Source organism: Cygnus olor, chromosome 5 (genome assembly GCF_009769625.2).
Source record: "Cygnus olor isolate bCygOlo1 chromosome 5, bCygOlo1.pri.v2, whole genome shotgun sequence".
NCBI classification, from domain to species: domain Eukaryota; kingdom Metazoa; phylum Chordata; class Aves; order Anseriformes; family Anatidae; genus Cygnus; species Cygnus olor.
Genome location: NC_049173.1, coordinates 46598666 through 46626268, shown reverse-complemented (window position 1 = coordinate 46626268; position 27603 = coordinate 46598666). Strand labels below are relative to the sequence as shown.

The 27603-nt window shown below is 46.8% G+C and overlaps 2 protein-coding genes across 12 annotated transcripts in view; one reads left to right on the top strand and one right to left on the bottom strand.

Annotated features, from left to right (window-relative positions):
* The window catches only part of TSPAN4 (tetraspanin 4), a 435812-nt gene extending 412949 nt beyond the window's left edge, over positions 1-22863 (bottom strand). For 7 of the 9 annotated variants that reach the window (XR_005820749.1, XM_040560418.1, XM_040560415.1 and 4 more), the window contains exons 1-2: positions 22759-22863; positions 21644-21867 (exon numbers count right to left, since the gene is read on the bottom strand). Coding sequence is in view for 8 of the 9 variants with exons in the window: in XM_040560418.1 (XP_040416352.1) it covers positions 21644-21867; positions 22759-22776 (242 nt within the window). In the remaining variant the exon portion in view is untranslated. Of the gene's footprint in view, positions 1-20843; positions 20870-21643; positions 21868-22758 lie in introns of those variants that run through there. The other 2 variants (XM_040560430.1, XM_040560425.1) reach the window with 2 other exon arrangements.
* POLR2L (RNA polymerase II, I and III subunit L) lies at positions 21734-27030 on the top strand. 3 transcript variants are annotated; one of them, XM_040560431.1, is made up of 3 exons: positions 21734-21864; positions 22756-22863; positions 26621-27030. In XM_040560431.1, the coding sequence occupies exons 2-3, from the start codon at positions 22769-22771 to the stop codon at positions 26727-26729; spliced, it is 204 nt and encodes a 67-aa protein (XP_040416365.1). In that variant the 5' UTR covers positions 21734-21864; positions 22756-22768; the 3' UTR covers positions 26730-27030. The 3 variants fall into 3 exon arrangements, with proteins under 3 accessions (XP_040416365.1, XP_040416366.1, XP_040416367.1); XM_040560432.1 differs by having other exon boundaries at positions 21825-21923; XM_040560433.1 differs by lacking the exon at positions 21734-21864 and adding an exon at positions 22057-22076.
* Positions 27031-27603: the final 573 nt, after the last annotated feature.

Here is a 27603-nt window from a genome sequence, read left to right as displayed (position 1 = left end):
GCCACAAGGGGAATAATACAACGATTGCAAAAAAAAGCAAACAATGGTTAGGTGCTCGTATTTGTTTAAGTCATATGCACAGTGGCAGTCATAATGAATACTAATTCTGAGCTCTGCCTTCTAAGGCATACTCCTAAAAGGAACTTATTTTCTAATTATGAGCTCCACTGACCATGCACATTAAACAATGAAAACAAATGGCAGCAGATACCAACATTGTGACAGTCCCATTATCTCTCAGCAATGCGGGAGGATAGAGCTGTTAGCCATTCTCACAGGCAAAATTCACTGGAAATGTCACTTCAGCCCTACAGCCGCCAGTTCATCCTCTATCAGTACCAAAAGGAGACAATTAAAGAAAACAAATATGAAAGTTCTTACGTACCAAGAACGTCTACAGATTAGATATCATGTCCTTAAAATGCTATTGCTAGCTTTTTAAAAGGAAAAAGCTGACACAATCACCCTCAAAGCAGATTGGAAAGCAACTGGAATCGTGCCTTCTTCCTTCATGTTGCTGAACTTTAAAGGATTCCCTGCTCACCCTCTTTAGAAATGCAGTGGCAGTGAAAACAATCTTCTACCTCACGTGGTCTTCAAGCACAAGGTATTGCTGCTTTGCCACAGAGCACTTAAAGCGTCTGACAGTCCTTCATTACATCCCCAGAAGCCGTCATTGACAACCTCAGCAGTGGGGTACTTTTCAGCTTTGAGAAGCGTCTTCTTGATGTCATCTCAAGGCCCAACTGAGTCCACAAGCAAGAGTTTGATGCTCCAGAACCTCACCACAGGCAGCTCCCTAGGCAGGGTTTTTATTTCTTATTTTGCTAGACGCATTAAGCAAGAACGAGAGAGGCTCAGTAGTTTGGGAAGAGTTTCCACTTGCAGTTTCAGCCCTGCAGCAAGCGGAGTTCAAAGCCAAATGACATTGGTGAGGGCAAGAAAACGCTACCTGGTTTTGAAGCTGTGGGAAAAGTGAAAGATGCTCAGCCTATGGCACAATAAATAAATAATAAACACAACAACACATCCTGACCCTTTGCAAGTCAAAACCACGTTACTGAAAAGTTTTGAGCCTGCTGCATTACTGCTATCCCAGAATCACAAGTGACTGCAGATAAATATCAAACTTGCAAACAGAACAGAAGCCCACGAGTCCCCACAGGTTGTAAAAGCTGCTGGTTTTTTTAATCAGTAGACTGACTTACAGGTATTTCCTAAAGCAACTTCTAGCTTAAATATGCAAAAATACCACCACCTCTACAGGGCTGAAACCAAAAATAAAAGAGCTACAGGACTGCACAAAGGAAGCACGGGCCTCTCCCGGGAGATCACACAGGATGGACATGTGGATGGTGAAAAGTTGTGTTTGGAAGACTTTTGAGTTTTGCTCACCTGCAGGCACAAGACCTGCACTGTGAGAGTAGCAGCTCACTTCAAGCTGGGGAGCAAGACTGCTCAGTTCCACCTCAATATTCCCAACATCCAGGGCTAACCTCTAGTAAGCCTGTGGTTACTAGGAGCAGGCTTTCAAGGACAATAGTATGTGATGAAAGAATACTCAGACATAGACTTTGTAAGGCTTTTTGCTGTCTCTGCACCGTTGCATCTTCTCTCTAGGATAAAGGAGCAAGCTGGCCCCTTGCCTTTGTCTGAATTCCTGAATAGAGAGACAAATAGCAGTAATACAGGCATGTGCTTAAAAACAGGATTCCTGTGCTGATTCATCCTGAAGCGAGGACAGAGAATGACACATCCTATACAGCACATTTCAAGAGTTCTGAACGAGGCATCCAATTTCCATTTCTTTTAATAATAATAGATTGCCTTTCTTCAGAAACGCCGCTATTCCTATTGTAGTTCATAAGAAATGCAAATTCCCAGCAGAAAAATACATTATTCACTTCCAGTGTGTGAATCAGGAAAGATTTGCATACGTTAGCACACTGACTCAGAGGTGAGTTCAACTAATACCTATCGTATAAAAAATTAACTCTGTGACCCACCTGTTACACAATAGCAGCAAGTGACTGACATCACACAGCGAGAGAAATATTTTGACCTATCACATAACACCCCAACACACAAGGCAGGATTTCTTTTTCTGTGCCAGCACACAAGTGTAACCTAGCAACAACCACAGGCTGTAGCCTCTTTCAGGTACATCTGACCCCAATAAAGTGCTTCTTTTAGTCCCAAATCCCTAACAGGTTTGCCTAACGAAGTAGCAAATGAACAGCATTCCCTAGGAGATGAATTAAAGAGAGGAAGATATTCCAGTAGGTTACAGGTTTGGCCAATTTAGTTTTTCATGCAGTGTTCTCCGGGTGCTTCTTCTCATCAGTACATAACCAAAACCCTGCTTAACTCCAGGAAGCTTTACTGGAGCTTCACTTCAAGTCCAGGATTGTGATCCTGCTTCTTGCCTTGTTCCCTGCTCTCAGGATCCCAGGCTCCATCACCATAGTCAAGGCCCTCCTTGCTTGCATGTAAGCTACTCCATAATTCAGATTTAAACTTAGATGATTGAAAAGTAGTTTTCAAAATGCACTACAAATGCAAGTCAACTGGTGATGCACACACACAAGCCCGTCAACTGATTCGTGTTGCATTCATTGCGAAGGGCCAGGACCACACAGTTGGAAGATACAAGGTGCTCTGCAGAAAGCAGCGTGAGCTAACCCAACCCCAAGGGAACATCACCTTAAGTCCCAATAGCTAGCTATCAGTTCAGAAACTGAAACACAAAAGGCTGGGCATCTCTTCCAAAATGCTTGTTTAAAAGCATCCTAAACACCAAGTTACACCAAATAGTATATTTTCATTGTTCTAGCGCAGTGGAATCTGAATAATTTAGATTAAGACGTACGAGCACTTTTTTTGAAGCACATTAACAGGACACAATCAGACTAGAAGCAAGCAGGCGCATTAAGTGGAAGTCAGGCTGAACAAAGATAAAGCTTCGGCCCTCAACCCAGTGTTTTACTTGCAGCATTGGACAACACTTTCATGAGCACAAAGATGTATATGCTAATGCACAATGCCGTCCTCTGACCAGATAGATTGCTTGGGTTCCTCATAAATTCTGCAAAAAAAAAAAAGTACTTTAAGGCAAATGCTGTTGTTTTCTGCTTGCACTGTGACTAGATAAAAAATGAACACTGACATATACTTTCCTAACTATCCAGAGCTTAAGGCTGGTAGGAGAAATATTTTTCTACATACGTTCAGGGTAGTGTGGGGGACTGCGTTCATGCTTGAATGTATACCATTCCCTATTACATGGTTAACTGACAATCAGATACCTCCTTCCCTTCAGAAAGGACAGGTCTTCAAGAGTCCTCATGTCTACTAGAGAGGCTTTGCACAACAACCAAACCCAGCACAGGGACTGCTTCTCCAGTTATATGCTGAAATGAAAGCATACACCTCTGAAAATTTAAAGTTCTTAAAAAGAAGTGGTTGGTTTTGTTTAGGTATTTTTAGATGAGGAAAACAAGAATGACTGAAAAGCTTTATCTATTAACTAGAGTTGTGTTTTGTTTTTTTTTCTAGACATTAAATCCACCCCCCATCTATAGATGGGCACATCTTTGAGAGGCACCAGGAAATGACAATCACAAGCATAATAAAGGATCATCTGGTCTGAAAGGCTTGGGCAAGCTTTTTCCAAGTGTGCTGACTCGGTTCAGAAACTAAGCAGTAGTGAGGCATTTCTACTGGAAAAGCAGTGAGTAAACCTACACAGATTAAAATACATTCTTGGTACTTACCAAAAGTGTCCGTAAGTCAAATGGGCAAGAAAAATCTGTTATAAGGTCATCAGCACCCTACTTTTTCCCCTAAATAAGTGGCGTAAGGAAAATAGATTTCACCTACATTACTGGCTCTTCCATATGGGAATTTAATACCAAAATACTTTATTTAAAAAAAAAGTCAAACCTGCAATCTACTACAGTTTTGGAAACCTCTCTCATCCAGACTTTGCTTCAACCCATGCAGCATCCACAAGCATCAGGAGCAGAACCCCACCTCCTGTGAAGAGCCTGCTAATTTTTTTCATTCCATTTATTTGCAGACCCGGGTTAAAAAAAAAATCTTCAGCTGAATAGCCATAACACAAGAGTTGTTCCCAGAGAGCATCAGCTAAAAATTTATATAAAATGAAAACCACACCAAAGATCAAAACCCAGCAGGTCAGCTCTGTGTGCCTCACACCACAGGCTAGACTAAGTGCTCAGGAGACCCAGGCTCTGTGCCCAGCTGCAGGTACACCAGAGACATCCCCTGCCTGCCTGTTTCCATTTGGAGTATGCGGTCCTGAAGTCAGGAGCTCTGCCTCAACGTTACAAGGATGCCAGTAATCAGCAGGGCAAAGACTAATTCCTCCTTCTCCGTGCCTGCGATAGGAACACACTGACACAAAACTGCAAGATATCAGTAACTGTAAATAATAGAGAAAATAGATAATTAAGGCAAATTAGATTTGGAAGAAAACATTGAAGGGAAAGGAATAAAACAGCTCTCCATCAGCCGAGACATCACTTAGTCATGATATGGAGTGCTCACACCTGCTCTGAACAAACTCCCACAGCTCTGAAACGCACTGCAGCATCACCCTGACACCTCTCCTTCTGCCAAGCCTAAGCAGCATAACAGGATCACTTTGCCATTCAAGTTCCCATTTAGTTAATCCCTGTAACACCTTCAAATCTCTACTGCGCTTTCCATGCCAGGCTCCACGAAGCGCAGCAGCCCCGCGGGCCTGCCTCCACCGGCCCAGAGCAAAGTCCCGAGCTGCTCAACGCGAGGGCAGTCTTGCCACCAGACAGAGGTGGCCTGGGCTGCTGGCATCCTTATTTATCGCTGTGCTTACACACTCACTTGGGCCTCACAACCATCATATTCTGCTCACTGCTTCCTATGGTCCTTGTTCCCTCCACCGTGGTGTTTTCTCTCCTACAGGCCTCAATTACTGAGACATGCTTCTCGGCCTTGCTACGTGAGGCAGACGCGAGGCAGACGCAAGGCAGAGCTCAGAGCCAAGGTGTTCAAGGGATGAGACTAGCAAGGACCTGGGAGGAAGTTCTCCATGGATGCTGTAGGTACAGGGAATCTGTAACACACACATTTGGAAAGCCTTTTGAAGTGCTGCTCTCTGCGCCTCCAGAGACGAGGTGGCCTTTGGAAACGTACCTCTGAGCAATTTACTTGAAAATGCCGATTCAGCTCTTTGCTGAATAGGAACCCAGGTTACAGAAATTAAGAATCCTGTATTTACTCTGCTGTACCTCGATAGTCAACCTTCCCGGCTCCCTTTCTTTCACCTCCTCAGTGGTGGCTGCTTATCTGCATTGCATCCATGCAGCCCTGCCTAGTTCAGCTTCAGCCCCGTTACCGTGGGCTTGGCAGGTGATGCCAGGAATGTCATTGCTGTTGTCATAAACATTCCTTTTTGTGATGTGGTATTTTCAACCACCTAAACAAACAAGTTTATATTGCACCTTTCAACAGCCAAACCAGTCCTTTATTTGAAACCCAGTGGTGACAAGAACATCTAGCAGCATAACACCTCCTTCCCGATTACAGCTGCAGACAGCCACATGGGTTGGTGCCAGTAAAGCATAAGCTTCTGTCTCCACAGAAATGAAATAACCTTTATAGGCTGAAAATGGAGGAGGAATAAGCTGAATCCACTGTCAGGTCTTGTAACTCGGATTACTGCCTGTATGTGGTTCAAAGTTTCCAAGGTAAGCCAAGGGGCAGATTTTAAAAGTTCCTTTTGAGGCTGCAGTGCAATAGCTGGATTCATGGATTTCAACCCCTCTCGTTCCAAAATTCCTGGGCTCTGTCTCACTTGCTCAGGCGTCCTCTTCTGACCCTACAGTGTAGAGGTGACAGTGTTGTCACGATTCCCAGCTCCTATTCTCCTGCCACCAACCGCAAACCTCTGTCCTAGAACCAAACAGCCTGGACAAGCGCAGAGCTGCTCCACGCACCCAGAGCTGGGGCACTCATCCAAGCCAATCACCAGGGCTGGCTCTACAATTAAGTCCTCACTGAGGGCACAACAGCTATTTGGCAGGGCCAGCAATGAACATGGCACTCATCCACGTGCCACAGCAAAGTGCTGAAGTTCCGAGCAGAGCTCCAGTTTGTGTTTCTGCAAGCCTAAGCCTCCTGTAGTCAGTCCTACACACCCATCGCCAGGAGGCTGACCAGAATTTTACCTCTATACAGGGGGACAACTCTCAGCTCCCCCAGAGCCACCAAGCGGGCTGTTCTGCACAGCACAGCCGGGTACAACCCCGCAGTTGATTTGCAGCGGTTATCCCACCCATTGAGTGCTGCCATCAAAACAACTCCAAAAAATATGTATATATTACTATCATTACTCAGTCTTGACACACGCACCTTCACTCTTCTTACTACAATGACCGCCAGAAATCTAGAAGTCACTTAATCCCATGCCCAGGGATAGTACCAGGCACGCCTCAGGAATGCACTGAGTAATACCCCAACTACCCCTAAAGCATACCAATGCCACCACAAACAAGGCAGGCTCAAACCCCTGGTCAATCCTTTCTCACTCATTTACGCAACATGAAGGCGTGGAAATTCGATAGCAAACAGCCCATAAGCAAGTGATGTGACCAAGCAATGTGTCCAGCAGCTGGCAAGTTCACCAATTCAATGACAGAACACCGGTCAGCATAATCAGAAACCTGATCAAAGCAGCATCAGCAGGAAAGAGCTGCTGCCATGGATGTTCTGTTCCACCAGGTATTCTACCACAGTTCTCCCATCAGGCAAGTTAATAACAAGAAAAGCTACAAGATGGATACCATCACCTGTGAACCACTGAGATGTCAGCTCCCCTAATTGGCTGGAAGATGAAGGGGTAGGAAAGAAGGGGAGAACTACCCTACAGCAATAGACAATTGTTGTTTTTTCCCCTGGAATTAATTCCTTCATAGATTTATGCAATTATTTTTCTTCATGCAACAGATAAAAAGAATACTACCGATTAACCATCCAAACAAAAAGTGCTGGCTATTACAGCTGTGTTCTTTCCTTCTCTTTCAAAAGATATTAGCTGCAGTTCAGATACTTAAGCATATAAGTTCAGCCAGGCATGTTTAATGAAAGCTTTACCTTCTATCACGGCATTTTTAAAGCAGAGAATAGGCTGCCTTTTACCCTTCCAGCATCATAATGAAAAAGTAACTCCTTCCATGGAATTGAAGAAAATACTATGGTTAGCAAAGCCTTGTTGAGAGACAGATTAATTATCTACTTGAACGTACATGCAAGAGTAAGCTTACCACTGCTGAAGGAAAGAGAAAAAAGCCAAGCAGTTAGGAAGAGGTAGTAGAGCTGCAGTGCTAACATCCTCCTCCCTTGGACCTTCTGCAGACTCAGTGCATGGTGCTCAGACACAGTGATCAAGTGAAGTCAGGCTACGGGGATTTGCTTCCCCTCGAACATGGCAAGGCAGGACCATTCACAACCCACAGTGCTGCCTTACCACACGGTGCAGCCCCACTCCATTTTCCAAGAGTGAGGAAGCCACGTTCTGAGTGGTCAACCCAGATGGAAACAACACATCCTTCAAAGCAAGTCCTAAACTGCAGCCTCAAAAGAGCACCAGCTTTCTAGGGACTAGATCTTGCCTGAAGCTTTGCATAGCCCAGAGACACCCAGTGGTTGAATCGTACATCACAATCATGTATAATTCAAGGCTAGGGAGAACATCCTCTCAGTTCATCTACTTACCAGAGTCTCAGATTGAGATGGCCCCCTGCTCACCCTCCAGCTCTCAGGTGTGGGGTGGGAATGGATAGGGAGGTTTACTGAGAGACTTGGTTCTGAAATCGGTGACAACTGGCATTAAAGTCCAGAGAAAGTTGGAGTCTGAGGGCACACTAAGCTTTATCTTGTACCTGTAGATGTCACCAGCATCCTCTGGCCCTTCGTGTGCCCTGTCTGCTCATGAAGTCCCTGAATGCAAGGCTCTGCCTTACTGTCACTGGCTGACGTTAGGTAACCATTATGATCGTAACCATTATGATGTCTCTGGCTGACTTTAGGTAACCATCACCTGCAGCGTGAGATGGGGGTAAGTGCTGTGACGTGCTGAAGGTCAAGTAACAGCTAAGTGCTCCTGGTCAAGCTGCCCTGGCCACTGCCATGGCTAGAAGCAACAGCTACACTTCCTGGCTTGAAGCCAACTTAGTAATCCACAAAACGTGGTCAAGGTGCATCTGCAAAACCAAACCGGTATGTCCGTCTTCACATTACTAGCAGTACAGGACAGCCTTAGAACTAGAAAAACAAGCAGAAATAGAGAAGAGATCCAACTGGAAACAAGCTTTTAAGAGCCCAACAAAAGGATAAGCAGAGTTTCCTTTAACCCAAGTAGCAACAAAGGAGCAGAAGGTAGTGTGCACAGTGGGTGTCCCACGCTTTGCACGGGCTCTCCAATACTAGGTTCGACTCCACCTGACTCAGCTTCAGGCACTCCTGTAAAATACCCAGGTTGGGCAGATCGTAGCAGTCAGCTTCCTCCATGGTCAACGGAGAGAGGGATGGACACCTCCTCCCACCAAGATGCAAGTCATCGTCCAGGCACAGACACCTTCCCAGCTCCTATTTCAGACCTTCCAGTTAAGTGGCATGAATCCAAGCCAAAGTATATTAGGAGCAGCTGGATTAGACACAGCCAACTAAGCAGGTTCAACATTATGCTCCCTTACTTGGCCTTTACTGTTGTTAAATCTGAATAGCGAGGCTCAATCCAGATGAAAGTGAAATGGCGAAAGCACAATAATCTCCAGAGGGATGCAGAAATGCATATTTTAAGCTTCTTTGTGGCTCCTTATGGAGAACACTTATGGAGAACAGCAGGGCAAACTTTGTTTACAACCCATGCCACATGGGCAAAGACAACTGCAGCCTTCAGCCAAGTTCCAGCAAAGAAAACTCTGCTTTATCTTGAATTGAATTGTCATTTTAGGAAGACTGTGCCTTTTGGAAACAGCAACTACACTGTTGCAAGGGACAAACATCAGGAAAAAAAACAATAGGTCAAGTACATGAATAGCTGACCTTACCGTGATCATTCTCCTAGAGACTTCAGGGTAGTTTCAGTCCCTGCCAAAAGGCTCAGAAATGCATCAGTAACCCAGAAACACTATGGTGACTTTCTTATGTTCATCCAAGTATCAGCTCAAACACTCAGAGGAAACGAGGAAGGCACTCAACAGGAGACAGGTTGGCCAAGTGGATGCAACATGGAAAAAAAAAAAGTAGACTCGAGCCTGTCGTGGTTTTGGCTGGGACAGTGTGAGCCTCTATGAAGAAGATTGACTCTGTCCCAGCCAAAACCATGACAGAGCCACAGCTCTTTCACCTCCTTGCTAGGGAACTCACACTTTCTGCCTCACATCCCATAAAATAAGCTCACTCTTCCTCTCAAAAAAGTTAGCCAACAGGTGAACGCTTCTGATAACCAGAGGGTGTTCCCAGAACACAAGCAGGTCACAGCACGCTGCTGACAAAGAAAGCAGTATGAGGGGATCCCACACCCCAACTCCCCCTACCCTAGTGCACATTCCTCTGAGAGGGAGTGAGGGAAACATTTCAAGTATTGCAGAAAACTTAAAACCAGAGCAGCTGTATAAACCCCAGCAAAACAGTGAACAGGCAGTGCTGATTACTGACAACAGCACATGACTTCAGGATGAAATGAGGGAGCATAATCAAGAAGCTTGCAATGCTCAACGTCTTCTCTCAAGCAGAAGGTGGCATTCAAGGATCCTACTAACCCTCTTCAACCACTCTTCTGCTCTTCTATCAGAATTAGAAAATAAAAAGAAGAAACTGGCAGGGGACCAAGCTAGGTCAAGTGCTGCCCCTGCTCCCTGCTGCTCAGTGCCCCAGCTTCTCTGAATTTGCCTCTCTCCTTCAGCCCTACCCATGGCACCACCTTTCAGCAATCCCACAGCTCAAAGCTGAGGCACTTGCTCCGCATCTCAGAGATGCCACGTTCTTCTTCATCGGTGACATAAAAGCAGCAAAAAATTAAGAGGGCAGGTTCCTTTTCCCTCCTTCCTCCTGCATTCATTAGAGCCTCATCTTTTTCTCCGCAAAGCTTTTAAAAAGGAAAAAAGAAAAACAGATCTGAAATGAAATGGGAGGTGTGTAAAAAGCGTCTGGAACAAAATACCATATGTGCAATCCCTCTTCTCCTGTGCCATGAACTGCGAAGGAAAACAGCACCTTCCCGAGCAGAAGCCTGCTAGGGGCTGTCTAACAGTTAACGGCTGCCTGAAGTGATTGGGGGTGAAGGGGACAGGGAAAAGGAGGGGGGAAAAAAATAAAAGTCACGCTGCCCACAGCTGGGAGAAGAGCCCCTTTCAGGGCCTGTGTGTAGGGAGGCTGCAGAAGGGACAGCCTCGCGGCCTCCCTGCCCAGCCGGCTCCGGCCTGCCCAGGAGCAGCACCCAGCATGCGGGGAGGGCCGGCCTGGCTCTCAGCACCACATGGCCCTACACACGGGATTGCACAGCTGCTTTCCGTACAGGTCCTGAGGGGCTCAGTTATTTTCGTTGGCGTAAGCTGAGAGGGAGAGCCGGTCTGATCCACTCAGCAGCAGCAGGACACCACGAAGGCGGCTTTACACGCGTACATCACGTAGTCATACAGCACCATACACATTATACACGCACTCAGAAGTTTTTCAAGACACCCACCACTTCTGTCGATAAACTGTACCACCTACAGTCAAACTCTTCAGCCCTCAACTCCCATCATCCCTGCACCACTACCTCCAAGCAAAACCCTGCTTGGCTTCCTTCACGGCTCCCAGCTCCCTGTTACCTCATATTTCCACAGCAGCCCGCCCTGCCGAGGCATGAGAGGATCTTCCCACCCTGCTGCCATCACCTCCTCGCTACACCCGTCCCAGCCCTGCCCAAGCGGCCCAGTACCAGACCCATCACACACCAGGCATGCTGACACTTCAGACAAAACACATTAACCATATTAACACCTCTCCCTTACACCCTAGCTCTCCCAGCCAGGGCTCCGAAACCAGCCACTTGACTTGTTTGCTGACATCCACGCAGCTGACCAAATGCTTAGCCCCACTATAGTGCTAATCAGGTTAGTTTTCAGATGTTTCAAAGCAAAACTGTAAGTTCTCAATTCAAAAAACAACGAAAAAAAGCATCACCACAGCCTTCAGTGACTGCTAAAATCATCAGTGTATCAGCTGTACGAGTAACATACTGGAGAGGATTTTCTGGGACTTTTTATTATTACTATTATATCTGCAGAAGGCAAGCCAAGAAAAAAAAAAAAAGAAATAAACAGAACCAAGCCCTGAATCCGAGCAAGCTCTCTACAAGCAAATGCAGACACATTTCAAGGCTGGCAGAACATTGTGCTGAAATTAAGTAATGCGGATTCTGATGGAAACACAGTTTTTCAGACCCAGTATGAAATCTGTGAAGCGTGTCACTGAATACAAGCTTCCATAGGCTGTACAGCAGCACCTAAATATTTGTCTTACTGCCGTTCATCCATGGCTGGCACACATTCAAAGACTGCAAAGACAAAGCCAAGCCAAAGCTCGGGCTGACTTTTCTACCTCCAATTTGCTCTGCGCTTTTCCCTCCAGGGATCTCGCATGGTTTGGTTTGGATTCCGTCCCAGCTCAGTCCCAAACAGAGAGATGTATCAAACAATTTCAATGCACCAACACCCTTGATTTTAAATTTAAGTATTTGAAATTACTTGGAATGCACATTCTTGACATTTCTGTACCATTCTGGACAACTTGAATCCAACCACTTTTCTTTAGGTGCTAGGACATAGGGCAACTGGATGGAGCAAAAAATAGAAGAGCAATTGCAGCAAGACAGACTCCCCCAGAAAGGAAGCTGTCGGGTGAAGTACCACCTTCCCATGAGAAACGAAGTCTTCATCACTAGTTATTCAAAGTTTGGTTGTACCAAACGCTATCCACCGCGATGCAGGACCTGAGCCAGCAGCACAAAGGAAACTTGAGAGACAAATATAACCTTGTTCTGACTTCTCCCCTTTCTCTGGGGGCAGACAGGGGGACAACAAGCTGGCAACTGCCTTGAGAATGGAGAGGAAATATGCAGGGTCAGAGCCAACTATAACTTACACAAAAGCCTACCCAACAGAAATAGTCACTAGCAGGCAGTTTATAGCTATATATATATACACACACACACAGACACACACTAAGGAAATACCATGAGGAGAGGTCATGAAAACTGTTTTTCCCCCACTGTAACAAATAACTAAGGCAGCAGGAAAGCACAGCTGGCTCTTCCATGGCAGCATTTGCCATCAGAACCAGCACTTCGCATGGCAAATGGGGCTTCCAGTTGCCAAAAGCCACTGGGTGCAAAAGCAGCATAACTTTGGATAAATTGCTGCAGAATGGAGCCAGCCTGCAGCAGGTAAACTGGTTGCATGAAGAAAAAGCCCTAGGGAAAGGGAAAAAAAAAGAAGCCAGAAAAACAAGGCTTATTAAAATGTAAACTCTTTGATATAGAGAATCTTGCATGCTCTTGCACCAACCAAAACAATGCCATGCTGGCCCAGAACTGGTCTTCTTTCATAAGACAGAACAAAGGAACCTGAAACCTTTATTGTCTAGCAATGGCTCGCCATGGGTCCCATGAATAAAGCACTTGGCTGTAACCCAACAGCCACAAGGCTTATGACAGCTTTCTCAGGAACTTATGAGAATTTGACTTCTTTCCAGTAACTCCCTAAGGCTCCCAGAGGAATCCCCAAACAGCTTTTCAAACCCTAGGAGCTGGACCAGCCGACAGCAAAGTAGACACCCAAAAGGCACTGCAGTGACAATCCCGCAGCAGAGCAGGAATGCAGGCAAGCAATAAAACTGATACTAAGCAGGTCCACAGAAAACTGGTCCTAACCATAATTTAAACAGTAGGGCGCTGCCAAAATGAAATGGTCATTTACTGTCAGAGAGAGCAAACAAACAAAATCCCAGCAGAACAGTAAGAGATCGCAGAAGACTTTCAGAAAACAAATGATTCACAAACCTACCGCTGCATTTAGATGAGGAAATCTCTTCTACTTCTGAGCTTGCACCACATGGACCTTTTTGTCCTCACCTCTAGCAGCGGAGCAGGATCTTCAGGACAGTTCTTGCTTTTTAGCATAGAGCCATCTTACTGTCCTTTCTCCAAGGAAGAAGTTTTCTTGCGTGTGCAAGAGAAGAGTCCTAGTCCTCTCACAGTCCCTTTCCTCCAGATGCCCCGATTGACCCTAACATCCTTAGGCAGGATGCCTAAGCAGCAGTAGCAGCACAGGGAGAGCCACTGCAGCCCAGCTCACTCCCACTGTGGCTGAAGCCAGGAGTGCTTGGAAGAGGCCTCTGAACTGGCACTGCTTGATAGCAGGAAGCAAACACCTTCAGAGAGCAGCTGTGGCTCTCCTGTGCTCCCCAAACCCTTCCTCCATCCACAAGGCAGCTGCACGCGGGCTGGGGAGGAGCAATGCTTTCACCCCCATACTATTTTGTTCTGCAGCTCCAAAAGGAGAACAGGATGGAAGGGAAAGTACATTTTTTCGGCATACATTTTAAGAAGATTGAGCATCCCTGCTCTAAACTGACCCCATATACCAGGGATGTAGCTCAAGGAAGCAGAAAAACACATCTCCTTTGCACAAATGCACATACATCCAGATATACCTCTGGCCCAGATGCAGACAGGTGGCATCCTTTGTGTAACACCACCCAAGGCTGACATTCACCAACAGTAAAGCACTGCCCTATTCAGTTGTTACAGAGCCAAGCAGAACTGCACACAAGTTTGTTTTCAGGGGTTTCTCTCAATGCAAACACACAAAGCTCTCTCGTGAAATACAGCACTTTCTTAATGTTAAGCTTTTCACCTTCTTACTGAGAACAGCAAACGCCATAAATGAAGCAAAGAGAAGTAGCTTGGCGAGACCATACAGGCAGCCCGCAAGAAGAGGCTGGGTATGGGGATGCTGCTGTGGAAGAGAACCTAAGTCCATTTGCTCAGCCTGCCACTCATCAGGCCAGGGACATGTAAAGGTGAAAGATGTCTTTGTTTTTACCTTTTCACACCTACTTTGGAGAGAGTCAATTTAAGGAATCAGAATGATTTACGAAGGGAGAGGGCTTGGGTGCTTGTCCTCAAAACCTCCTAAGGGAAACAGAGAAAATTGTTCTCCAGATAGCTTTAAGGATTCTCTTACGTACATCCCTTCAGACTGAAAGTACATACAATTTTAGATCAGGCAGGGATTTGAAGGCAAGCTGCAAACAAAATTGCAATCTGACATAAGTAAAGGAACAGCAAGATCAACAGAGAAACACAAAACCCCAACCAAAACCATCAGTCCCCGGCCACAGCTCCAGCAGCCTATTGTTCCGAGAAGACGTATCAATCACTACAGACAGCCCTCTCTGATCAGGTCATATGATTGAAGGCTTTACTTTATTATTCCCTCACACCACCACCAGCAAGCACAGCAGCAGCAGCATGTCAGACCAGACAAAGGAGCTGCTGCCCTTCAGAACAGGCTCCTGAATTACAGCTCCCTGATGCACACGCGGGTGCGATTTAGCTGTGCACAGAGGCAATGCCACGTGTGCAATTATTTATTGGTTTTAAGGAGGCAACACACCTCAACCAGAACATTCACAAGTCAGCTTGGTCTTGCATCTTGCATTTATTCAAGCTTTTTGACTATCTGCCCCACTACGCTACAGCATACCCAAGCACCGTACATGTGCTGAAGAGCACTAGAGCTGCTGGCTGGGGACGAGATGCTGGAGAACTCCATGAAAGCTAGCTCTCTGCTCAGTCCCAGCTCCAACACATTGCTTCACAGCATGCAGGCCTCAGTGCATCTCTGCAGCAAGTCGGAGACCCTCCCTAATCCTTCTGGTCCTAGTGCAGCTACACCCCCTGCTCCCCAATCCTCTGCTGCTCCTGCGATGCTGCATTGTGATTAAAATGCTGGGACTGGCTCTTGAACGAAAAGAAAACCACACGCAAGCAAAACAGTTTCAAAATCCATATTCATAAAGAATGCTACAGCAATGTAAAGGCTTCTCCCCCTTTACCCGCTAAAAGGTAACAGTCCTCGGCCTTTCACACAGAATATGCAGTAATTTCTTTCCTTCCTGCAGAGCAGCCACAGTGCACGTATCTACCACCACATTACCTCAACACTTCTTGAAGAAAAAAAAAAAACACATTACTCAAACAAAAAGAAATTCACTCATACAAACTGCATCACTTCTGCAAAATTTCATTTGAGAATCCGCAGTTCGAGTGCAGGACCCCCGTGGTTACCAGCTCTGCAGCGTGATAGTTTCAGCACCCCGTGAGGTGAAGCACGTCACCCTAACGCAGCCTTAGGCGGCGTGAATCCCCGAGCCGAGCAGCTTCGCCACCCGAAGGACACACCAAGCGCCGTACTTAATCCGATCAGAGGCACGAAAGCAGTGCTTCTTAATATTCTACAGAACATTTGGCTGGTTTTAATTTCAAAAGGAGCAGCTCAACAACCAAAGCACAACGACGGGTGCACGGCAGCCCACTCACCTGAGCGGTAGCATCACGTCCTCTGCAGCAGCCCCATCTTCCTCCCCACGTCCACGCTGGGAGGTCTGAGGCTCTGCGTGCCAACGGGGACTTCCTCAGGAATAATTATGTCACCACAAGGCAGCACATGGCGGGGGCAGCTCTGGAGCTGCTTCAGGACACCCAGCTCGCACGTAGCGCTTTAACCCAGACGCAGCAGGCTGATGCGCCCAAGCGGGTGGTTTTAATCAGAGGAGCTGCGGTCCCATCCCTAGGCAGGCACTTCTGAAACAAGGCTACAGTCGCAGCCTTTCACAACACATAAAACACAACTTGAAAGCGAGAGCGTGGCGGTAATGCGGAGGGTTGCCGCCTTAAGTAGCCGCCACAGGCCACCATCAGAGATGAGGTGCTTGGCAAGAGGGATCTGCTCCAGCTCCTGGCCATCCCTTATTCCTGCTCCCAACAAGGCTTGCACGATGCAAGATTGACTAGCAGACAGACAGAGGGAAAAAGCCAAGCAGCAAGTTTAAATACAGACATCAGCATCCCCAAAAGGCCCAGAGGACAGCCCTCAGCAGAGCCTGCTCTTCTGTTCTTCGTTCCAAAACATCCATCAGCCCTGATGGGAGCCTTAGTGATGACGCTTCAAAAGTAAGTTAGAAAACCCCCCATTCCTCTTCATGAGGGTTCAGGGCCTCACAGATGCCAGGGTAACCTACTAAAAGGGAACTGCTTTGCTGCAGTCTCTCTAAGTAAGACATGGTTGGCAGAGAACCTGCTTGTACACCCAGAGAAAGAAGTTCCCAGCCAAAACTGAGAAGTACATCAGAGAAAAGGGCACCCAAGAGCTCAACGGGAAGGCACATACTGCTTTCACCACACGAGCACAACATCCCAGAGCTTCTTCCTTCACACGTTAATACTTGACATGCCCTCACCTCGACTTCACAGTCCGTCCTTTGCTCTGGAAGGAAAGATTGTGCAGAAATGAAAAGCATTATCCCAAGAAAGGGGATTATTTTGTCATCTGAGGACACTTGCAGGGAAGAGCAGAGCTGATGGGCAGCTCCTGTGATCTTTCTGATTAAAGTGCTGCCTCAGGATATTACCTCCCCCCAACTTGAAGCACTCAATTAGGCTGTGATATATGCATGTAACACAGGCATTTTCTTTCAAATTATGTCAATCCAAGGTTGGCAAGGGTGACACTTTTAGCATGATGCGACCTTGCTGAGAACAACCACGACCACTAAAACCAGTCCTAAACCAGTTAAATACCGGCCTCTGAGGAAGCATCCATCCTCCTCCATCCCAACTGCATTCTTACCAGGAAGAAAGAGGGAGGCGGGGGGCTATGGATGACAAGACATTTCTTAGAAGGGCTATCTTACCTTTTCAATATTCATTTTATACATATGTACATTAGATACTCACATATATATATGCACACACCCCTACAATGACACCCACCCACCAACTTCAGCAATATCTACAGATACGAGAGCTTATTAAGCAGTCTCTAAGGCACGCCACGTAGATCCTTAAGGATATCTTCCCAAGTCCGTGCACGCCACCGGGAGCCCCCAGCACCATCCCAGCACCCCGTTCCTGGCCAGTGACACGGAGCATTGCCTCCGCCCCCCTTCCCCAGTAACAGGCAGCAAGCCTCACATCCAACCCAAGGACACCTTAAATCACTTTATGGAATAGCATTTGCATTTTTGGATGCATCTATGGGACTTCCTCGTACACTCTGTTTAGCAGAGACATCTGTTACTCAATATATATGTTTCATACAAATCCCACCCTCCGAATCCTTTCCATCGGTTGTCAGTAATGAAGCTTTCTGTGCAAAACCAAGAGCATTCTGCCCCCATTAGGAAGCCAATTACAGCAGGAAAAACAAGCAATTAACAAGGTGTAAAATAAACATCCTGCCACCTGCCTTTTAATAGCAACCCCACTTCAAACAAGTCACGGTCTCAGCACAGCTTTCAGAATTGGCAACTGATATTATATATGTATTTATGCAGCAGCTGCTCTTCATTGCAAGAAATATTACAGGCTTACCAGATAAGGTCAGCATATTTAAAAAAAAATATACAGTAGTATTAAACCCTGCTTTGAGGCCCTGAATGTTGCTTTTAATGAAATCAGCACCATCAGGCTTGTCTGGTATTACCGTGAAGCTGCAGTCACATCCCCGGCTTAGGGATGGTTCTCCTCGTTCTCACTTGCTTAGCAGCTTCTCTATTTGTTTCGCTAAATCCGGGGGCCTGAGCAGCTATTAAACGGCATATGGAGCAACTGAACAACACGAAGCTGTACTGAGCAGACGACTCTTTCCTCCTTCCATCCTCCCTGCCTCTCCCGCGTGGCTTTCTCCACCTCTCCATCATCGCACACGAAGCCATCTCCAATCAAGGCAGCAGGGGGAGGACACGGGGACAGAAAGCCACCCACTCACCAATTCAAGGACAAAACAAAGAGGTTCCAGCTTAGGCTTTGCTCCGTGATCCTGGAAGCTTTACAGGAAAGAAGGGAAGTCCTTCCAGAGCCACTGTGGCTAGTGCCAGCAGGAGCCCCTTTTCCTGGCATGGAACAGGATGAGTGACAATTTTGGGTTGTTAACCTGGGCTAGAGGAAATCCAACCGTAAACCTGGATTTGGTAGATTTGGAGCAGAGAACATGGCTGAGAAAGCAGCAGCCCAGCCAAGCCTCATCTTGCTTTTTTATTTATTTATTAAATAAATATTCCATCTCCCTGTGGCTCTCCACTACTAAGTATTTATTCATTAAGTTTTCCGTGCCACATTTCAGCTCCTGACTAACGAATGCCAACTTCATCGCTCATTTCAACATTCACGCAAGGATTTTTTTTTAATTTTTTTTTTTTAAAGCATTCTTCCACTCCAGCTCACTGTAACGTGTGGAGTACAACACCAAACCAACGTGATACCACTGACTTCTGCGATCAGACGCGCGGTTCTGGTGCGTTAGTCAGAGACGGAAGGGGAACTGATAACATTCCTTCAAGTGACCCCGGCAAGAGACAGGAAACAGAGCTCTTAGCTCCAAACCGAGCCAGCAGAGCTACACACAGATTTCTAGGAAGTTGAAAGTCAACATCTACAGCACAAAAAACGTTCTTTCACTGAACATTTCTTCTGAAAAGTTTTCAATTTAAACAGCTATTCATTGTCCTTGAACATGACTGCTACCTAACAGGCAAATCAGGTCGCAGAAGACCCAAGGCTTCAGTGCACCGCTGCAGAAACAAAGCCAGAAGGACAGAAACAATTGCAGGTGGAAAGCAGAGACCAGAGAGGGTGCATACCTCACCTTGACCAAGCGCAGCCCACAGAATACAACCAAAACCAGTTCTCAGCCAGACGCCACCCGTTTCTCACGCTACCAGTCCAAACGCAGAGATCCTATGACTTCTTCCTACAGCCCCAGTTCCAGCGATAAGGTCAGGAAAGACACAGTCTGCCAACACGAGGAGCAGGAAGTCATATGGCCACTTAGAACTACAGAAATATTTTAAGATTAGTTCAGTCACTCAGGTCATTTCAGTGGGGTGGGGGGGAAGACACGTTGCATGTGGCTTTGCGGTTTTGTTTTGTTTTTTAAACAAGCAGTAATGTTTTCCCTTACGTTTTGTGGATGGCAGAATAGGGAGGAGGACATGACATACTCCTTGGTCACAAGCCTGGGATTTCAGTGCTGAGAGTGCCATGGAACAATCATGCCCAGCTGCATTTTGTACAACTAAGTGCCCCCGCCCCCCCCCCCCAAAACGCTAACACTGAGCAATGGGTGGGCAGAATACCAGTGGCTTTCAAAAGTTGTCCACATCACAGGAAGAAAGCTTGCACAGCATTAACTGAGGAGAGGGACAAGTTATCTGCAGCACCCCACAACAAAGCCTCACAAGGCAGAAGCACGTCAGAAAAGCAGTGTGCAGACCTCCAGCTCAGCTAGTTCTAGGCAAGGCTCTTCTGCTCAGCATTGAGGAGCCCCCCTGGCTCCCCCACTGCTGTCTGGGAGCCTGAAGAATCACAGGTCTGGGGACTGCTGCTTGCTCAAAGCAGCAAGAGACCAAAAAGGGGATGAGAACTTACAGACACCGTAAGGAAGATCCATGCGGTTCTGGGATTAGGGGTAACACCAACTACTACCATCCCTGCTCTTCTCCAGGAGGATGCTTAGAGACCTCATCCCCCTGTTCTTCCAGGTTCCCTTCCTCTTCAGAAGGAGGCTTAAGAGACCTGAATTTGCTAAGTACCAAACTGCAACAGCTGAGCATCAGCAGCACCCAGCTCACCTGCAAAAAAGGAGTTGCTACAAACCAGGGCTCACTCCTGACAAAGCAGCAGAAGTGATCACCCTAATTGGCGTTAGCTGCAGCCCACCAAACACCACTGGGACCATTAACAGCCACACGTGTGCACAGTCGCCCCCCCCCCCCCCCCCCCCGCCAAACAAGCAGACTTCTGTGGTTCGGCAAATGGTCAGATTAAGCAGAGAATACATGAAGTTGAGCAGAGAATGTTCTCGGTATGCAGCACTCTCTCCAGGTCACAGACCATAAAAATCCTTACATTTTTTAGGATCAAAGAAACTGTGGCCAGAAAAGACCTATCAGGTCATTAAACCCATCACCGAGTCGAAGCGGGTTATTTAGAAAGGACATAAATTCACATGCTCTGAGAACAGCAGCACTAAGTTCCCTCCAAAAAAAAAAAGATGCAAAGTTGTATCCGAGAACTAGGTCTGAAAGTTAAAATTCACTTTTGTTTTTAAGAAACAGGCAGGCACGTTTGCACCAGGCAGCTGTAAGATGCTGACCTCGATCTAACGACGCGGCTCTGCCACGAAGCCCTTGTGACAGCCCCTCTTTCTCACTCCCACTTGCAAATCCCTGGCTCCAAATACAAATGCCTTTCACTGCACAGTTCAACATGAAAATTACTTTGGAGCCCTGGTGCTGAAAATGCATCAAAGCACAGCCTCCGAATTCTCAATCCCCCCAAAAAAAAGAAATCAAAGGAGGAAAAGAAAAGACGGTTTGGCTCCCGCTGGTCTAAAATAACAATAATGATAATAATCTACAGATCGCGGGAGGTTCATCTACCCTCCACGCCAAGTCATTTCGCTCCCTTCGCAGCCGAGCGTAATTGTTCCCGGGACTGCAAAAATTACCGTCTTTTCATTAGCGATCGGAGTTGTACAAACGCCTTTGAACAACCCCGAGCCCTCAGTTGTCAAAAGGAAACTATTTGCTCCTTTACGGTTCGAGTCGGGGCTGATGTTTCTGCGCGGAGGGTCGACCCTCCAGCTCCTCAAAAGCCGAGCAGTCAGGAGAGACGGATTAGCGTGAGCCGGGCATCAGGACGCGATAATTTAGATGCCTGACGACGAAGGCTCCGTGCGCTGCGTAAACTCGGGAAAATAAAGCACTTTTGGGGAATTTCAGCTCTGCCCGAGGACACGCGGCGCTGCGAGAGACAGGCAGCACTGGGGGGCTTCGTGCTCCAGCGCGGGGTCCGCCGAGCAGCCCCGCGGCCCCGCCAAGTTTGGGAGCATCGCGGCAGGCATCCCTCGGCTGCCGGCGGGCGGACGGCGCCTGAAGCGGCTGCTCCTGGTGCTGCCGCTGGTCCTGGTGCTGTGCTCGGGGCTCGCCGCCCCTCTTGCCCCGCAACGTGGGGACCCCCCTTTGGGTCCCCAGCCTTTGGGACCCCATCGCACAGCCCCAGAGGAGACAGCTGGGACCCCAAACCCCTTCCTCGGGACCCCAACTCCCCCCTCAAGACCCCAAATCCCCCCACTCAAGACCCCAAAACCCCCCTTCAGGGCCCCAAATCCCGCCTGGGGACCCCATAACCCCCCCCCCCCGGGACCCCAGCCGCCCCGCCCCGGGACCCCAAACCCCAACTCCCAGCCCCACATCGCCCCCCCCCCCCCCAGCCCCCCGTCGGCTCTCCCCACCGCCGCCCCGGTACCTGGGCCGCGCAGGAGCGCAACAAGTGGCCGCTCCCCGGGCGGCGCACGGCGGCCGTCCCCCCGCTGCTGGCGGTGTCGCTGTGGCGGCGCTCCGAGCGCCCCGGCGCCGCACACGCGAAAGGCGCTCACGAGCCCGCCCCGCTCGCCGGCTCTTGTGACCCTCGCGGGGCGCCATACGGGCGGCCGCCAGCGGCCCGCCCCTCCCCGCGTGGCGGCGGCGGTGAGCCCAGCGCCCCCCTTCGCTGCCCTCAAGGAGCGCGCCGGGAGGGGGGCGCCAAGGCGGGCACCGGGACGGGGCGGGGGGCGCCGGGGGGGCGCCGGGGGGGGGGACCGGAGGTACCCGGGAACCCCGGCACCGGCCTGGGCTGCCGGGAGGCCCCCAGCGCCCGGCCCGGCAGGCGGAACGGGGGGGTGGGGGCTTCTGTTTAAAAGGTTTTAGGGCTTTGTTAAGGTTTTGGGTTTGTTTTTTTTTTCAAGATTTTAGTGATTTTTTTGTTTAGGGTTTCAGGTTTTTTTTTTTTTTTTAAGGTTTTAGGGTTTGGGTTTTTTTTAAGGTTTTAGGGCTTTTCTTTTTTAAGGTTTTTGGGTTTGTTTTTTCTTAAAGGTTTTAGGGCTTTTTTTCTTAAAGGTTTTAGGGCTTTTTTTTTAAAGGTTTTAGGTGGTTGTTTTAGGGTTTTTTTGGGGGGGTAGGTTTTTTTGAGAGGTTTTAGGTATTTTGAGGAGGGTTAGTTTCTTTGGGGGGAGAGTTAGGGTTTTGGGGGGGGTTAGTTTTTTAGGGGGGTTAGGATTTTGGGGGGGTTTAGTTTTTTGGAGGGGTTAGGTTTTTTTGGGGAGGTGGGTTTTGTTTTTTTTTAAGGTTTTAGGGCTTTTTAAGGTTTTTTTTTTTTTAAGGTTTTAGGGCTTTTTAAATTTGTTTAAAAGTTTTTGTGTTTTTTTTAACTTTTTTGTTTGTGTTGGGGGGCTTTTTAAGGTTTTTGTGTGTGTTTCTTTTTTAAGGTTTATGTTGTGTTTTTATTTTTTTTATTTTTCTTGTGCGTCAGTTTTTTTAAGGTTTTGTTGTGTTTTTTTTTTTATTTAAATTTTTTTGTGTGTGTCTTTTAATCCCTTCCAGGTGCCAAGCAGAGATGATCATCCCCGTCAGGTGCTTCACGTGCGGGAAGATCGTCGGGAACAAGTGGGAGGCCTACCTGGGCCTGCTGCAGGCCGAGTACACCGAGGGGTGCGTGGGGGTGCTGGGGGGCACCCAGGGGTGCTGGGGGGAGCGCCTGGGGGCTCGGTGCTCGCCCCTCTGCAGTGCCATGGCACCGCCAAACTGAAACAGCAAAAGCTGCAGACACAGGCTGAGCCCGACCAGGTGACCACGGGTCAGACCCGATAACGGGGGGGGGGGAAAAAAGCAGTCAGGTCCCTAGGAACATGTCTGGGTGGTAATAGGGGATTTGCCAAGTGTAACATCCGCACCCGCAGCCTCAAAGAATGCCACACCCTCAATTATTCACCTCTTAGGGAAGGTTAAAGGAAGAAACGAGCGACACAGTCAGCTTTACCACCAACGCGTTATGGTGGGATCACTTTTTCTTAGTTCTCTTTAAAGGAGAGGGAAAGAGAAAGTGGCAATTGTAAGAAGTATCTAATACTGCTCACGGTGTGTGCCCCCTTTTAGGTTTTCCTATAAGCATTTCATATTTGCTACTCCAGGATTTTTAGCCTTATTTCAAAGCACTGGTTTGTGCTGGGGAAGGAGCCCCTGTTTAATTTGACTGCCCTAAATACCCTAACATCTCTATTTTAAGAAGTCCACGTGGGCTTTGCATGACCCAAATTATCTTTTAATAGTTCAGGGAGGGTCTGGCAGTGCTGGGACTGCATCTGACAGGTCTGTGGAAGGTAGTTTTTGAGCAATATTTACACTGTCATCAAGTTTAAGTATGAAGAAAAAAACTGCAAATCAAAACAGTGGAAAAAAAAAAACATGGCAGAAGTCTGAGTGACTTCCCAAAATCATGTTGAAACTATTAAGTAGAATTAAAAGAGTATTTGTTTTGCGTTCACATGACTAAGGTCACTAACGGGTTTTTAAATGGGCAAGTGTAGTGTATCGAATCATAAACACAGATTTCACTGCCTTTTCTCTAAATCTTGAAAACGTTCTTGTGGCTTTTGGCAAAACAGAGTCCTGTGTTAGACACTGAAGCACAGAACTAGAAGAGAAGCTTTGAGGTTTAAGCCTCATCTAAACTTGTAGGAAGTTATGATTAATCTTCATATGGACTTTGCAGAGGGAGAGATGACTTGTCCCTGTCACTGCTTATGTGTTTCATTAAAAACTGTCCAGTGGAAATCACAGCAGAAGAGAGCAGGGAGAAGATGCCAGCACCCCAGTGGGTACCCATGTCCGGCATCGCTTCGTCCCGCCTGCAGCACCCAGCACTTACCTATGCTGAATTTCATGCTGTTTCTCATTGTCTAATGCTCTGATCTACGTAGATCCCTCTGCAAGGACTCTCTTCCCTCCAGGGAGGCAACAGCACCTCGCAGTTTAATGCCATCAGTGAACTTGCTGAGGATGCATTCCGCACCAAGGTCATTGCTAAAACGTTGAACAAAACCGGCCTTAGAACTGAGTTCCTCCACCAGTCTTTCGTTGTCTTTCCTTTATGTAGTTAAAAGCATTAAAACATGACAGGTTGCAAATCATCTCTCACTAATGCTGAAGTTTATCCGAGCTGTTCTGATACCACTTGTGACTTCTTACTTTCCAATTATCTTTTAATATATTTTTCCTATCTTCAGCATTCCTCTGCGTTTGTGTAGGGACCTTTGGAAGAAGTCCATTCTTCTAAATGCTTACCTCAGAAACAATTGCTGTGGTCACGGGTGTAATTCTGGGGGGAGTATTTGAGCTAATGCAGTTCTGGTATTGTGAAATCAGAAGCAGAGCTCAGCAGATGATGAACCATTAAAATGTTACAGTGCAGCGTTAGAATCACCATTAATTATAAGCTTAAGAAATAAGTGGACAAAATCAAAGAAATAAACTTAGCCAATCAGTTTGCGGTTAGAAAACCACACCTCTCTGTTTGTCCCTTTAAGTTGCTTTTTCTCCCTCAGTACTTGGAAGCTAGAGAAGAAGGGAAAAAACAACTGAAGTGTTGGTAGTGTTTCAGCTGAAATTTATAGCATGACTTCTAAAGTTTCTGTTCATGTTGGTATTCCGCATCTCTGGAAAGTTCTGAACTTTCAGACGCAGTTAGCTCTTAAAACTTAGGTATCAACAGGCATCAGATGGTTTTGTTCTCAAGTGTTTTGGAATGTTTAAGTATCACGTGATGTTATTTATAAACATTCTTTTCTTAAAATTAGACTGTTCGTACACTTCTCTTAAATAACTTTGGCAAGTGCCAGGACTAAAATGGAAAGCCGTGTTGTTTCAGCCCCTGAGAGGCCGCTGACAGGTCCGAGGGCTAACTGACATCATCAGAGAAGCTGCAGGAGTTCTACTCCGTGCAGTTAGGCCATACTGCATGAAGCCAAACAACCTTTTACCACGGTCCAGCTTATGCAGAAGCTTCCTTTCAGTCGTTAATACTTTAGGAAAGCATCTACCAGCTTCTTGCAACAGGACAATTACAAGTTTTGGGAAATTTCATTTGTTTTAGTCAAATGCTGGATTGTTGCGCTACGTGATGGAAATCTAAAGATCCCAGCTGAGTCACATTTCATGAATGTTAAATGCTGAAGGAGTGTCAGACTGGCTCTCTGGCTAATAGGTTGGTGCTAAAGAGCTTGGATAGCGTCTCTCATCTATAAAAGGTCTGGTAGGGACATCCATTGAAGACACGTGCAGTGGTTTAGGCTAGGATGACTCATAAAGGGATTTTCTACCCAAATGAAAGAATCTTGAGGAGTCACTCAGGGGGAATTACATGGAAAGACTGTAGAACAGAGACTTCTTCTTGAGCAGTCTGTGTCCTTAGTTGTATATACGTGGGGGGCAAATTCTACAACTGAATGCCGTTTCAGATGGGATCTGTAATGGTTTTTATCCTTCCTCAGAATTAGCATCCATGAGGATTAGTTTGCATTTTGAGTTATTTTAGTTTAATCTATCTCAACCTTTTAAAGTGCCTTAGGTCACAAATGTATCTTGTGAAGTAAGCAGGTATCATCCTCCGTTATACAGAGCAGAGGTGTTATAATGATGCTTTTAGATGCTAAGAATAGCACAGATAACAATGCGTAGAGATGCTACTCCTTATTCCTCGTGTCAGGAGACTGTCTTGTGCCTTTTTGCTGCCTTCTGCCACACAGCTAGGAGTCATAGCCAGCACAAGTAATTAAGGACTGTCCAGGATGTCAGGAGTGGAAATGACTTCACATGTTTCAGAATTGCTCCCGTTACTACAGTCAGGCCTCCTGACCGATCAGATTTTTAACCAGATCAGCTCTTCTTTTTTCTACAGACTGGTGTTTCTAGGAGGAAAACTAAGTCACTGTAATTAAATAATTGGAGTTAGAAATGTGCCATATTTCAAGTCTCTTTCCAACTGTGAAGACCAGAGACTTGTTTCTAAAACCAAAATACTTGGATCTCACTTAACCTTGCTCCCACGACCAAGTATGCCCACATTAGAGGACTAGTTCAGAAGAGGAAATTCTTAAGATCTGGTCTGTTACAGTTCTGTCCCTGTGGGAGTTCTCCAGACTTACCTCTGAAAGTCTGGGAGTTGTCTCAGCTAGGTTCCATCTTTACAGAAGATCACGTGCATCTGCAGGCCAGAGAACAGGCAAACACCCTGTCAACAGCAGCAAATGGAAAAGAACATTAACAGCACATGCTAAATTTCTTGGTTTAAACTGCAAACAAGTTTTCCTCCATGACTAAGCTCAGAGTAATCAATATGTTGCTTAGGAACACAAGTGGTTCTGACTCATTTCATATTTTTTTTTTTATTATTGTTGTTGTTCATTAATAGAGATGCCCTGGATGCCCTTGGCTTGAAGAGATACTGCTGCCGCAGAATGCTCCTAGCCCATGTGGATCTGATTGAGAAGCTTTTGAATTATGCACCCCTGGAGAAATGAGACGAGAAATGTGCTATGCTGCAAGCCATGTGTATCGTATTTCTAATTCTAAGCTTGAAACTGGACTTCAGGCATTAAAAGATGCAAGCCACCTGTAGTGCAACCACTGAGAGATGTTTAGCTCGCTGCCCCAAACCGCTAACTTCTTCCAAGGAAACAAACGAAGAATGAAGTCCACTTAAGATTTGGAGATTAAAAGTTCAAATGCTTCTTTTTAAATCAATGCTTGGAGGGTGTGTTTTTTTTTCCTGAACATTTAGATACTTCTGCCAGCAAAAATAAATGTTTGTTTTATGAAATATCGTCATTTGTCTACATAAAATGTGGAATTAAAGGTCTTTCCCTGTAGCCTTCCTACAGTTGCTGGGTAGGGTTACGTGTGTGCTTTCATCTCACCGCTTGTGCTGGTCACTTTGAGGTCAGGAGTACTAGTAAGTAAACCGAGTGTTTCACACTATGCAGTCGGGGTGGGTTAGAAAGACTGACTGAAGTTCTGGGTCCCAGCAGCAGAACGGGTAAGCTTGCTTGCTAAGAATGAAGCGTTACTCTTGGGAGCTTGCAGAGCTCCCTTTTCACTGCAGCTGAGGTCAGCTTGTGGTCTCTACCCCAATTTTTTTATGAAACACTGCTGTTCTATTACAGAAAAATGGTTAAAAAAAAAAGCAGTGCTCTTTACTTTGGTAAAGTGTCTGAGCATTCCCACTGAAGGCATTGGATGGGAGAATTTACACACGCTAGTGTGAACAGGATCAAAACCTCACCGAGCACCTGCTCTGTAGCTGGTACACACGCAAGCTTCCCACTTGCTAGTGACATCGCTGGCTTCACGTTGTGCCGTGCATGTAGCGTGGGACTGCCTCGCCAAAATAAGTGG

Bases quoted from the DNA above. Each gene is read 5' to 3' on its own strand.
- POLR2L (XM_040560431.1), top strand. From the start codon at position 22,769: ATGATCATCCCCGTCAGGTGCTTCACGTGCGGGAAGATCGTCGGGAAC. The intron at 22,864-26,620 runs GTGCGTGGGGGT...GTTCATTAATAG, and splicing joins CAGGCCGAGTACACCGAGGG to AGATGCCCTGGATGCCCTTG.